Raw genomic sequence first — 15,275 nt, 5'->3', positions numbered from 1 at the left:
ATTACCAAATATAAAATTGAAGGACACCATATTTAATTGAATAATATAATGTGAATGTGTTGAGATCGATGTGGTTGGGGTATCAATAGAAATCACTCCAGCCAGGTGACCGAAAACAGTTTGAGATTCTCCAAAGTAACCACCCTTTGCCTTGATGACAGGTTTGCACACTCTTGGCATTCTCTCAACCAAATTAATGAGGTAGTCATCTGCAATGCATTTCAAATAAACAGGTGTGCCTTGTTCAAAGTTAATTTGTGGAATTTATTTCCTTCTTAATGCGTTTTAGCCAGTTGTGACAGGCAGGAGTGGTATACAGAAGATAGCCCTATTTGTATGCAGAAGACAGTTCTATTTGGTAAAAGTCCATATTATGGTAAGAACAGCTCAAATAAGCAAAAAGACAACGACAGTCCATCATTACTTTAAGACATGAAGGTCAGTCAATGCGGAAAATTTCCAAGAACTTCAAGTGCGGTTGCAAAAACCACCAAGCGCTATGATGAAAGAGGCTCTCATGAGGACCGCCACAGGAAACGAGGACTGAGAGTTATCTCCGCTGAAGAGGATAAGTTCATTAGAGTTACCAGCCTTTGAAATTGCAGCCCAAATAAATGCTTCACAGAGTTCAAGTAATAGACACATCTCAACATCAATTGTTCAGAGTAGAGTCCGTGAATCTGGCCTTCATGGTCGAATTACTGCAAAGAAACAACTACTACAGGACACCAATAAGAAGAAGAGACTTGCTTGGGCCAAGAAACACGACCAATGGACATTAGATCAGCGGAAATCTGATGAGTCCAAATTTGAGATTTTTGGTTCCGGCCGCTGTGTCTTTGTGAGACGCAGAGTAGGTGAACAGATGATCTCTGCATGTGTGATTTCCACCTTGAAGCATGGATGAGGAGGTGTGATGGTGTAGTGGGGCTTTGCTGGTGACACCGTCTACGTTTTTTTTAGAATTCAAGGCACACTTAACCAGCATGGCTACCACAGCATTCTGCAGAGATACGCCATCCCATCTGGTTTGCGCTTAGAGGGACTATAATTTGATTTTCAACAGGACAATTACCCAACACACCTCCAGGCTGTGTGAGGGCTCTTTGACCAAGAGTGATGGAGTGCTACATCAGATGACCTGGCCTCCACAATCACCCGACCTCAACCCTACTGGGATGGTTTGGGATGAGTTGGACGGCAGAGTGAAGGAAAAGCAGCCACCAAGAGCTCAGAGTATGTGGGAACTTCAAGACTGTTGGAAAAGCATTCCAGGGGAAGCTGGTTGAGAGAATGCCAAGAGTGTGCAATGCTGTCTTCAAGGCAAATGGTGGCTACTTTCAAAAAATCTCAATAATATTTTTATATAACATATTATATATAACATATATTTTGGTTACTACATGATTCCATATGTGTTATTTAACTTCTTCAATATAGGGGGCGCTCTTTTAATTTTTGGATAAAAAAACATTCCCGTTTTAAACAAGATATTTTGTCACGAAAAGATGCTCGACTATGTATATAATTGACAGCTTTGGAAACGTTTCCAAAACTGCAAAGATATTGTCTGTGAGTGCCACAGAACTAATGCTACAGGCGAAACCAAGATGAAATTTCATACAGGAAGTGCCCCAGATTTTGAATGCGCTGTGTTCCAATGTCTCCTTATATGGCTGTGAATGCGCCAGGAATGAGCCTACACTTTCTGTCGTTTCCCCAAGGTGTCTGCAGCATTGTGACGTATTTGTAGGCATATCATTGGAAGATTGACCATAAGAGACTACATTTACCAGGTGCCCGCTTGGTGTCCTCCGTCAAAATTATTGCGTAATCTCCAGCTGCGTGCATTTTTCCATTTGGTTCAGAGGAGAAACCAAACTGCCACGAATGATTTATCATCGAATAGAGATGGAGGATTGATTCTAAACAACGTTTGCCATGTTTCTGTCGATATTATGGAGTTAATTTGGAAAAAAGTTTGGCGTTGTAATGACTAAATGGCCAAACGTGATGAACAAAACGGAGCGATTTCTCCTACACAAATAATCTTTTTGGAAAAACGGAACATTTGCTATCTAACTGACAGTCTCCTCATTGAAAACATCTGAAGTTCTTCAAAGGTAAATTATTTTATTTGAATGCTTTTCTTGTTTTTGTGAAGATGTTGCCTGCTGAATGCTAGGCTTAATGCTATGCTAGCTATCAATACTCTTACACAAATGCTTGTGTAGCTATGGTTGAAAAGCATGTTTTGAAAATCTGAGATGACAGTGTTGTTAACAAAAGGCTAAGCTTGTTAGCCAATATATTTATTTCATTTCATTTGAGATTTTCATGAATAGTTAACGTTGCGTTATGCTAATGAGCTTGAGGCTATGATTACGCTCCCGGATACGGGATTGCTCGACGCTAGAGGTTAATAGTTTTGATTATTCACTATCATTTTACAATGTAGAAAATAGTAAAAATAAAGAAAAACCCTTAAATGTGTAGGTGTGTTCAAACCTTTTGGCCGGTACTGTATATTAACTTTTTTTTGTGCCTAGATAAAGAACCATTACATTATGTGCATACTGAATGTGTGGTCACCAAATGTATTTTCAACACTTTCCCTGGATGCCACTAGTCTTGTTCAACTAAACATTTCATCTGTTTTATCAGAAGTGTCCCCACTTGCATCACCGAACAACTAGCTTTTGTGTGACATTGACTGGTAAGACGCTTCAGGAAGGTGTCACCTGTGCCAGCAAGGCAGAGTTTGCGCCAGGAACGGGCCGAATCGGGAGGAAGTAGTACTCTCTAAGCAAGCAGCATGACGTCCTTTACATGTGCAATGTCATTTTGTTCCAAAATTTGATTTATTTATTGTTTTTTAAGAGGCAATTACTCAAAAATGTCAAACTAAAATGAATTTGAACACACAAATCTTCAGGGGTCATTTTGCAACAAAAAAAATTCTGCCCACTTATTTCCCTTCAAAATGTGTTTGCCTTAGAATAGCCAGCATGCACATATCTAAATCTTACCAAACTTTACTTTTTTTCTCTCAGAAAATATACATTTCCATTAAGGTGGGCGTCTTCCCCCAAGTTACCCTATTGTTCAATGTGGTGTGAACAACCTGCTGCTGTGACAAACAATGACAAATATTGAAAATGATTTTCTTCACAACCCATCATATCATTTAAGGGAGGAATTAATCTCATGTAATGAATTCAATGATAGGAAATTATTCAAGAACCTCAAAACAACAGAGATAGTTATAGAGAATCTTTAGGAATCTTCCAGTATTACCTTTTTGTCGTGCGGATGGGGGTTTTGTGATGACAGACGCATTGGTACAGGTGGTATTGGTAACTTCCTTGCTCATATTTCCAGATGTGTTCATGGATGATTTGCTCTGCAGGTGTGGCAGACAGTCCAGAAATGTTGACAAGGAAGTGTCATTCGAAGTTTGTAATGCCATGTTTTTTTTCTCTGTTCTTCAAACTATTAAAATGTAATCAAATAACTTTTCATCCTTATCAGTTGTATCTCTATGAAATAACTATAAAGTTGCAAAGTGCATCAGAAAAATGCCCATGGTAGCATATCTGGTCCACAGGATTATTTCCAATTTACTCTCCTGTCGTGTCGACAGAGAAACGTTCTGTAGGCGAGCTGTCATATATGTCAATCCACTGACAGTCTGCGGAAAGATGCAGATCCATGAGTAGAGTCACCGAGAGCACACTGGCATTACTGTTGCGTGGAGACCTGAGAGATTTTCTGGCATATAGAGAGAGGGTGTGTGTTTTTATACTGAAGGATATCTCTCTCTCTCTCTCGCTCTCTCTCTCCTCTCTATGCGTGTCACTATCTAAACACGCGTTGGAGAGGGGTGTTTGGGATGAGGGGCCATGCAGTTACTTAACTGCAGCACAGTAGCACATACTGTAGCTTGATGCTGCCTCCCAGTGGAAGTTACAACACTTTAGCCCAGTGGTTGCCAACATTTTCTGAGCCAAGATCACTTTTTGAGTCCAAAGCAAGCCGAGATCTACCATTCAGATTTTTTTTAAAGCATATTGCCTATGCTTAAATTGCCTATGCTTAAATGCTCATTTTCCATCATAATTTGCAAATAAATTAATTAAAAAATCCAACAATGTGATTTTCTGGAATTTGTTTTCTCATTTTGTCTGTCATCTTTTTAAGTGGGAGAACTTGCACAATTGGTGGCTAACTAAATACTTTTTTGCCCCACTGTATTTGATAAAACTCTGTATTTAACAAGTCTACCAAGGTCTTAGTTTTGTCCTCACACAACATTTTTCATTAAACTTTTCACCCCGGACGCTTTGTCTGGACATAAATCTGTGGGATCTCCTCCGGCCGAAGAAAAAAGCTAAGTAACATTATGCCTTCCCGTTGCAGTCGCTGTACTCTTAATATACAGGAGAACTGTTGCCTTATGGTGAGGATAGCCGAGTTGCAAGCTTGGTTTAAGACAAATCGTTAGGCAAGGGCAATTTAAGTTTTGGAAAGGATGGTTAAGTGTCTGTGTCACAAGTAAATACAGGTATTGGTGTTAAAACCCCTCCACAGTCCCCACAGATGAACAATTTTCTCATGGCTTCTGGAAAGAAATGCTGCAGGCATGCTTAACTGGTGACTTTCATTCAGCCAATAAAAACTTTCAACCGGTTTTCTCCTCTAAGCATCAGAGCCTGATCTTCTTGGTTCTCTCCTCCACCAGTTATGGGTCTGAGCTGCTGAAACAGCCTACCATTAGCTTGGGCAAATTAAAAACACAAGTCATTGGCGACTCCATTACCTGTAAAATTGCTTAAAAATAATCATCCAGTGATCATACATTGTTTACCAGGGGGCGGGGCTACCGACGTAAAGGATCTAAAGATGTTACTGGCTGAGGCTAAAACTGCCGTGTGTAGATGGTACAAGGATATTGTTATCCACGGCGGCAACAGCAATGCTAGGATGAAACAGTCAGAGGTCATCAATTGGAACTGAGGATTGATGGACTCCATTCAAGCTGGAGGAGTGCTCTCATCTTATCTATCAACATAGACAGGGCTCTGACTCCTCAAGCTCCACAATGAGATATGGTGCAAGCCAGGCAGCAGGCTGTTAGCCAGCCTGCCAGGAAAGTGGAGTCTGAGCTAGCACGGTCAGTGTAGTCAAATCAGCTTTCCCCATTGAGACCGTTTTTGTTCTTCGATCTAGGTCGGGCAAACCTTAAGAAGGCGGTGTTCGCCTTTGCAATCTCACTGGAATAAAGATCTCCATTCCTGTCATTATTGAAAGAGATTTTGATAATATCTCACATCTCAAAAGAAGAGCACTTAATGTTAGATCCCTCACTTCTGAGGCAGTCATAGTCAATGAACTAATCACTGATCATAGCCTGATGAATTTACTGTATTAAATGAAGCCTCTTTTCCTGGTTTACTAGTAACCATATCTCCCTCGCATCCCGCAAAGGTGGAGGTGTTGCAACATTTATGACAGCAAATTTCAACGTACGACAAAATTACTGCGTTTTTGTCTTTTGAGCATCTAGTCATAACATCTATACAGCCTGCTCAAACACTTTTTATAGCTACTGTTTACAGGCCTCCTGGGCCATATACAGCATCCCTTATTGAATTCCCTGAATTCATATTGGAACTTGTAGTCATGGCAGATAATATCCAACTTTTTGGTGACTTCAATATTCACATGGAAAAGTCCATAGACCCACTCCAAAAGGTTTTTGGAGCCATTATCGACTGAGTTTTGTCCAACCTGTCTCCGGACCTACTTATTGCCACAATTATACCCTGGATCTCAGACAACCCAAAGTTTCCTAGATGCCCTTCCAGACTCCCTCCACCTACCCAAGGACATTGGAGTACAACAATACGTTAAATTAGCTCCCTGGTATACAGAAAATACCAGAACCCTGAAGCAAGCTTCCAGAAAATTGGAAAGAAAATGGATTTCCACCATACTGGAAGTCTTCCGACTAGTTTGGAAAGACAGTTCCGTACAATATCGAAGAGCCCTTACTGCTGCTGAATCAGCCTACTTTTCCAACCTGATTGAGGAGAATTAAAAACAATCAAAAATGTTGTTTTTATACTGTCGCAAATTTAACCTCTCTGGGATATGTGGAACGGTAGCGTCCCACCTCGCCAACAGCCAGTGAAAGTGCAGGGCGCCAAATTCAAAACAACAAAAATCTCATAATTAAAATTCCTCAAGCATACAAGTATTTTACACCATTTTAAAGATAACATCCAGCCACAGTGTCTGATTTAAAAAATGCTTTATTGCGAAAGCACCACAAACTATTATTTTAGGTTACCACCAAAACACAGCCATTTTTCCAGCCAAAGAGAGGAGTCACAAAAAGCACAAATTGAGGTAAATTGAATTACTAAACTTTGATGATCTTCATCAGTTGACACTCAAAGGACTTCATGTTACACAATACATGTATGTTTTGTTCGATAAAGTGCATAGTTATATCAAAAATCTAATTTTACATTGGCGCGTTATGTTAGTAGTTCTAAAACATGCGGTGATTGTGTAGAGAGCCACATCTATTTACAGAAATACTCATTATAAATGTTGATGAAAATACAACAAATACATGGAATTAGAGATATATTTCTCCTTAATTTTATTTATTTATATTTTATTTTACCTTTATTTTACTAGGCAAGTCAGTTAAGAACAAATTCTTATTTTCAATGACGGCCTAGGAACAGTGGGTTAACTGCCTGTTCAGGGGCAGAACGACAGATTTGTACCTTGTCAGCTCGGGGGTTTGAGCTTGCATCCTTCCGGTTACTAGTCCAACACTCTAACCACTAGGCTACCCTGCCGCCCCGGCAACTGCTGTGTCAGATTTCAAAAGAACGTTATGGAAAAAGCATAATCTGAGTACAGCGTTCAGACAACAAAGATGCCAAAAATATATCCGCCATATTGGGTGGTCGACATTAGTCAGAAATAGCAGTATAAATATTCACTTACCTTTGATGATCTTTATCAGAATGCACTCCCAGGAATCGCAGTTCCACAATAAATGTTTGTTTTGTTCAATAATGTCCATAATTTATGTCCAAATAGCTTCTTTTGTTAGGGCGTTTGGTAAACAAATCAAAAAACGCATTTAGGTCCAGCCGAATGTTGGACAAAAAGTTCCGTTACAGCCCGTAGAAACTTGTCAAACTAAGTATAGAATCAATCTTTAGGATGTTTTTATCATAAATCTTCAATAATGTTCCAATCGGAGAATTCCTATGTCTGTAGAAAAGCAATGGAAACTAACTCTCTCATGACCCACTTCACAGTAGAATCCTCAAACAAAGTTCTAAAGACTGCTGACATCTGGTGGAAGCCTTAGGAAGTGCAGCATAACCAATATCCCACTGTATCTACAATAGGGGCTGAGTTAAAAAACTACAAGCCTCAGATTTCCCACTTCCTGGTTGGATTTTTCAACAGGTTTTCGCCTGCCATATGAGTTCTGTTATATATAGAAACATCAGAGTGTTTTATATCAAATACGACTAATAATTTGCATATACAGAGTAGCAGGCAGTTTACTCTGGGCACCTTATTCATCCAAGCTCCTCAATACTGCCCACCTGTCACCAAGACGTTAAAATTGACATTCTCCAAGTGAGGATGGCTTTCACTTTAGCAGTGATGAATTCATGAACTACTTCAACAAAAAGATAATGATCATTAGAAATACAATTATGGACTCCTCTTTAAATATTTGTATTTCTACAAAATTCAGTTGTCCTGAGTCTGCACAGAAATGCCAGGACCTAGTAAACTATTGTTTACTTTTAAATTCCGACAAAACAGAGATGCTAGTTTTAGGTCACAAGAAACAATCTGACAATTAATCTTGATGGTTGTACAGTCATCGCAAATAACACAGGGAAGGTCCTTGGCATTTTTTCTGGACTCTGATCTCTCTTTAGACGAACATACAAGAATGTTTCTTAGGGCAGCTAGAATACTGACTATAACCCCCAAAATCTAGCAGATTACTCCAGTGCTAGCCTCTCTACACTGGCTTCCAGTTGAGGTAAGGGCTGATTTCAATGGTTTTTTTTGCTAACCTATAAAGCATCAAATGGACCTGATCCAACTTTGTTCTCTGATTTGGTCCTGCCGTACATACTGTACCTACACATACGCTACGGTCAGAAGACGTAGGCCTCCCTATTGTCCCTAGACTTTGTAGGCAAACAGCTGGAGGCATGGCTTTCTCCTATTTATCTCTATTTTTCTGGAATGGTCTGCCTATCCATGTGGGAGACCCAGATTCAGTCTCGACTTTTAAGTCTTTCCTGAAGACTCATCTCTTCAGTGGGTCCTATGATTGAGTGTAGTCTGGCCCAGGGGTGTGAAGGTGAACAGCAAGGCACTGGTGTGACGAAGCACCCTTGCTTTCTCGGACAGGGCCACACTGTCCCCGACCCCCCCTGTCTCAGCCTCCAGTATCTATGCTGCAATAGTCTATGTGCCGGGGGGCTAAGATCCCTGACCTGTTCATAGGACATACTACCTTGCCCTGGTCCTGCTGTTTTCGACCATCTCTCTCTCCCTCTCTCTCTCTCTCCCCCTTTCTCTCTCTACCGCACCTGCTGTCTCGACCTCTGAATGCTCGGCTATGAAAAGCCAATTGACATTTACTCCTGAGGTGCTGACCTATTGCACCCTCTACAACCACTGTGATTATTGTTTGACCCTGCAGGTCTTCTATGAACGTTTGAACATCTTGAAGAACAATCGGACCTTAATGGCCATGTACTCTTACAATCTCCACCCAGCACAGACAGAAGAGGACTGGCCACCCCTTAAAGCCTTGTTCCTCTCTATGTTCTTGCATTTCTAGGGAGTTTTTCCTAGCCACTATGCTTCTACATCTGCATTGCTTGCTGTTTGGGGTTTTAGGCTGTGTTTCTGTATAAGCACTTTGTGACATCTGCTGATGTAAAAAGGGCTTTATAAATCAATTTGATTGATTTATGGATATTTATTGCACTACTTGTGACCAGGGCCTATAGGGCTCTGGTCAAAAGTAGTGCACTAGACTAGGGAATAGGGTGCCATTTGGAATTTACTTATTCCGCTGCCTGTCCTATTGTGTCCTACTTTGTGTTGAGTCAGTGACCAATCAGAGAGGGCGCTAAGCATCCTGGGTAATGATGGGAGTGACAGTGATGAAAGGAGAAAGCCATTTAATTGGATCATTTTTTAGGACCAATCTGAGTGGGAGTCTGACGGAGAAGCCTTGTAAATCACAGCAGTGTGTGTGCACAGACATGCATCTGTGTGTGTGTGTGTGTGTGTGTGTGTGCGCCTGCGTGTGTGTGATGCATGAGCACAGGAGAGTGCACCTTTATTCTGAGAATTTACCTTCATCATTAGGTCTTTCATCCATCTATTATTTGGATGAAGGGATATGTCATCTTCTTTGATCCTTTCTGTCTGTGTCCGTATTCTCTGCTGGAGGCAAAATCAGCCTGATGTCTGAGCAAAAGTTAATGAATCCCTCTGATGTAATTGAATAACCATAATTTTATGAATAAATAGCTACCGATTAATGTTTGAAAATGAGCACAGAAATAAAGGGGCAATCGGCGATTCAAACAACAACAAAGCGATCACCCTGGTCAAATTCCCAAATTGATGTACCAATCCCCGATTTCCCCTTCAATAGATAGAGGTTCAGAGTTTGTGTATTAGGCTATTTGCTTATTCTCTCTCTCTTCCCTAGTTATCTTCATCCATAGTAGGTTCTGTCTTACCTGGTAGGTTCAAATTTGGACAAATACTAAAAGTGAAAAGGGAGTAGATATAACATACATCGGTCTTGCTCTTCGCTGGCGTGTAATTGGCACTTTATTCTCCCCCACAAAGAAATCGGAGGGGAGACTATGGCTCTGTCGCCGTCCGTTCGTATATTAGTAATTACAAACTTTGAAAAAGCATATCTCCTGTCCCATTTGAGCTTGAAATGTTGTCACTAATTGGCAAAAGGGGAGGTGCTGCATCATTCGCAGGGGATGACATCTTTACTGTTGCCTTGTTATTAATTAAAGCGATTGAACGGGATCTTAAGCACTTACAAATTCATAATATATATGAATTGCAGGATTTTATTAAAACACATTTTCCGGGATGTAACATATCATACGAAATGGTTCGCGTTGTACACAATCGTGTACAATTCCCGTGAATCTGTTTTGGCTCGTGAGCAATACTTTCAAAAACTCTGCTGCATCACTTTAACAATATGATTTTAACTGGCAATGTATCTAGATAAATGTATTTAAAAATGAATAAAAGCACATGACTAAATATAGACTTTTGTATTATTGTATAGTATTTCTCAGATCAGCATCACACACAGTCATCATAATCTTCTTCAGAGGAGTCTTCTGGGGAGTCAGCCCATGCAGCTGCAGCCATGGTGGTCATCTCCATGTTAGACGAGCCAGCCTGTGGGTATTCTTCATTGGAACACTGCATTATACTGCCCTCTGGTGGTGGGATCCACACAGGACAGCATTTTCCTGCAGGTCACAGGGGTGACATTCAGTAACATAAGTGGACCACTAGACCCAACACGCTATGCAATTGTGTAGATCTGAGAGGATTTGACAGGTGCAATCAATATGATAACAACTCCACCTTGCCCTCGGAAAGGCTAGGTTAAAGTTTTTTAACTTTGCTTATAGCGATCAAATAATCCCAAAAGTTTTAGGTATCCATTTGGGATTGGTCCAAAGTCTCCCAACAACGATTTCATAACAAAACATAAAAGGAAATGTAAAACATGGATATTGTCCTCTGTTTGTTTAGATTATTTTAGCTGAAGTAGGAAGATTGGTACCATACCTTTATCTTTCATAACCCAACGCCCACACAACCCCATGACAACCAAAGTGAGAGACACGAACAAGACGATGCGCATGATGTTCCCGATGACACTGAGCTTATCTTTAGAAAAGGCAAAAAATACAAAAAAAGTGTTAGGTAATCTGTTGGATGTCTACATTGTTATGCATTTAAAAAATAATTGCAATATAAACAGAAATGTAAATGTGATGATAATAGGTTACAACGTCTCCCCAGCAGTGTGTGAGTGAGATTTAAAAAGTACAGCATTTTTTTTGATGAATAACTGTACGTTAAGGGGATTTGTTCATTCTGAAATGTCATGACTCTCCTGTGAAAATCCAAAGGATCAGGTTACAGTGGGTCGAAGTTGGCCAGTTTTATGATGGAACTGTCTCTCATTTACCATGCAGGCTTGAGGGGAAATAACCCTTTTGTTAAAAGGAGATTGGTGTTTTGTGATATCATTAAGGACTGTATAAGCAAATAACGGTAACTCTACAAATGTATTCGCCCCAGTTATTAGATTTACATTTAGATGTTGTAAAACTTCTATGATTTAATATGAACCAATTTGTGAGAAGATGAAATGTGATTTTAGCCTTCTAAATGAGATAATTGTTTTTCATGTAAAGTTTTACCCAGTCAGTAACCACGCCCACGTGAGCACAGACATTATGCCAAAAGGATGGAACACCCTTTTTGCCAGAGTGCTTATAAAGGACTCCTAAATAATTAACATATTAGACCAAGCAGGTGGACGGTGTTGAGACAGACGTCACGAATGGTTAGACTATACCAGACCAGCGTGACAGACAGCGTGAGCTGAACGTTACGAAATGGGTTAAAACTAAAGACCAGTATATGTGCACCGCGAGCTGAATACTTTACGAAATGGTTTAAAGACTACAATACCAGAAAATAGTACGACTCTGAAACTCTCCAGAAGAAGAAGACTACACAGGAACATTCTGCAGCTGTTTATGCGCAGTTAGCCTAGGAAACTCGACCGAAGACGAGAGACAAAGAACAATTTCCTCTCACCACTATAGGTATCTCTCGGGTATCTATGCTAAACAAACAGAGCGAAGGACAAGGCCTGCGGAACACAGTGTGGTACACCTCTGAAAGAACCGTTCTAACAGACATAACCAGACTTTCTGTCAACTGACTCCCCAGGAAATGGACAGGGCGTTTTCAACAAAGTAAGAGGACAAAGACATACAAACGTAAATATGTACAATGCATTTGAGTGGTTGTTAGGGTGCTAAATATCCACATTTACGATGAGCACATTATTTAACTGTATGTACGATAGTTGAATTCCTTTGTCTCTCCTTCTCCCTCATTTTCTTTCCCCACCCCTCACCATAACAACCACTCATTCGGATTTAGAAATGCAGTGCTCTCTGCTGCCAATGACTGGAATGAATTGCAAAAATCTCTGAAGCTGGAGTCTTAAATCTCCCTTTCTAACTTTAAGCATCAGCTGTCAGAGCAGCTTACTGATCACTGTACCTGTACACAGCCAATCTGTAAATAGCACACCTCATCTCCATATTATTACTTATCCTAGATCTTTCTATTTTTATTTTATTTCATGTTATTGACTATATGTTTGTTTATGTGCAACTTCGTGTTGTTTTTGTCGCACTGCTTTGCTTAAACTTGGCCAGTTCGCTGTTGTAAATGAGAACTTGTTCTCAACTGGCCTACCTGGTTAAATAAAGTGGAAATAATAAATAAATAAATTGTGTAACAAGCCGTCATAATGGTTTAGTCCACTAGGGACTTTTCATTGCATTATGTTAATATTCAATTATATCCCGTGTGTGTGTTTATTTCTGTGTGATTATTTCATTAGTCAGTAAATAACTAATTAAGTCAATCTGATTCATCATGGAGACTAGGGTTCGTGCAGATTTCTAGGATATTATGACATTCCGAATGAGACTGAAATAGGAGCAAATGATTGATGGATGACGGCTGATATCGAGACATTTTGATATTTTGAGTTAATTCGGGAAATGGTAACTCGTTAAATGAACTTTTCCCGTGGTGCCCCAGATTACTACTTAATAAATTGTTATATTATTAATTTAATTGCGTAATAATTACAAATAGTTAATTATTTGATAAATAGAGTTTGATTCGCATTAATGGTAGTCATGACAGAACTTAGTGAGTGGGAATGTCATACCTCCCCTGCTTATTCTCATTCTCTTCACTGTGCTCTACCACAAATTACCTCTATCCTGCTAAACAGAACCTTTTCATCATTGACCAACTGAACAATCACTCATGGATCAAACATCAATGATATTATAGCAAGTCAGTTTTGGTGAGGTGACCGAGATTGAAAAAGTACATTATTCTTTAATGAATATCTATAAGCAAAGGTGATTTGGTCATACAGAAAGTATAGTGAGTGAGAGGGTCATACTGTACCTTCCCTTGGCTTATTGTCATTCTCTTCCCCACGCTCTACCACAAGTTTCCTCTCGCCTGCTAAACAGAACATATTCATCACCCACTGGGAACAAACTGAAAATACATTGGATTTGAAAAAAGTTATCAAAGTAAAATGTTTTCTTTTAGGGTAAAATTTCAATCACAGGATTATGTCATCATAGTAACCAATTTTCAACAGAGCAAAACCTTGTATAAAATCTGTTGAATTTGTACCTTTGAAACAACGTCAGATTTTCAACGTTATATCCAGGCTGGGCAGCAACTATCTATCTACAGCTAACCATGTGGTCTCTCAAATCCAGGGTTTTAAACCAAGCGCAGCTTCAAAACGTGTTATTTATTTTTATTTAACTAAGCATGTCAGTTTGAGAACAAATTCTTATTTACAATGACGGCCTACCGACGAACAATGGATTAACTGTCTTCGTTCAGGGGCAGAACAACATATTTTTACCTTGTCTGCTCGGGATTCGATCCAGCAACCTTTACTGGCCCAACTCTCTAACCACTAGGCTACCTGCCAGCACCGAAATGACTACTACCAATGTGCTATTGTGAGAATGATTGTTGAGAGATCTCTTAATAACTAAATAGATTCACTGTTGCTATCTAAGTCATTCCAAAGCTTAGGTTTAACAGAGCAAATTAAATGTAACCATACTTTATAAGTCAAATATCATCAATAGGGCTAGAGCTACATAGCATTTCAAAAGTAATCAACAGCTTTGTTTCAAGTCAACCCAGAGTTAAAGTAAAACATAAACAATACATATAGGCCTAGTGTTTCAAGCTTTGGTTGATTTCAAATGTTATCTCCAAGTTGATAATTAATATGTTGGATTCGTGTCTCCATCTCATCCCAAAATCGAAGTAAAAAATATCACTAAATCAATTTTAATCAAACATTAAATGCACTTTAAATAAAATGAAAGGAGGACCAATGCACTCTTCATATAATTGATTAAAATACCTTTATTTCTACGGAAACAAAGATAAAAACCTCAGATGTGTTTCAGTACTACTATAAAATAGATGGCTCTCCACTTCTGACTGTACATTTGTTTATGTGTAACTCTGTGTTGTTGTTTCTGTCGCACAGCTTTGCTTTATCTTGGCCAGGTCACAGTTGTAAATGAGAACCTGTTCTCAACTGGCCTACCTGGTTAAATAAAGGTGAAAAAAAAGAAAAAAAATCAGACCTCTTTGCCCAGTCATATTTAAGTTTAGAACATACAGTATCTATTTCACTTTTTGTAGTATTGCTCACTGGGCTCTGGATTGGTGCAGCAGTCTAAGGCACTGCATCTCAGTGCAAGAGGTGTTACTACAGTCCCTGATTCAATTCAAGGCTGTATCACATCCAGCCGTGATTGGGAGTCCCATAGGGCGGCACCGTCCGGGTTTGGCCGGGGTAGGCCGTCATTGTCAATAAGAATTTGTTCTTAACTGACTTGCGTAGTTAAATAAAGGTAGAAAAATACTGGGTGTTGTCCAGTGAATTCTGTAACCACTCCTTCAAATCAGGGTGGATTGGAAAATGCTGTTCAAAAGAGGACATTCTATTATTACACCTAATGAAGGCCATGCAGCCAAAACACATCATAGTTTTTACTCTTTGTTTCCATTTGAACATGCCATTCAAATAAAGGCATTTTAATGAATTATATGAAGTGCATTGGCACTCCTTTCGTTTGTATGATCAATTGACCCATTTTACCAAAGAGCACCTTCTGTCTACATAAACCTACTATTGTGTAACTTCAGCAGAGCTTCACATCCTTCTGTTTTCTACAAGTTTGATTTGATTTAGTCCTATTTTTTAACTTAGATTTCTGGTTAAGATGGAGACATGAATCCAACATATGAATAATTATTTTGCAGACAAC

At 39.5% G+C, this 15,275-nt stretch overlaps 1 protein-coding gene across 1 annotated transcript in view; it reads right to left on the bottom strand.

Moving 5' to 3' along the window:
- LOC112219916 (cholecystokinin receptor-like) overlaps window positions 1-3,750 on the bottom strand; it is a 59,804-nt gene extending 56,054 nt beyond the window's left edge. Inside the window, exon 1 of the mRNA XM_024381413.2 lies at window positions 3,298-3,750. Coding sequence (XP_024237181.2) covers window positions 3,298-3,469 — 172 coding nt within the window. The 5' untranslated portion in view covers window positions 3,470-3,750. The remainder of the gene's footprint in view (window positions 1-3,297) is intronic.
- Window positions 3,751-15,275: the final 11,525 nt, after the last annotated feature.

The sequence above is a fragment of the Oncorhynchus tshawytscha genome, linkage group LG07 (genome assembly GCF_018296145.1).
Source record: "Oncorhynchus tshawytscha isolate Ot180627B linkage group LG07, Otsh_v2.0, whole genome shotgun sequence".
Taxonomy (NCBI): Eukaryota; Metazoa; Chordata; class Actinopteri; order Salmoniformes; family Salmonidae; genus Oncorhynchus; species Oncorhynchus tshawytscha.
This window is presented reverse-complemented; position numbering and strand designations above follow the sequence as displayed.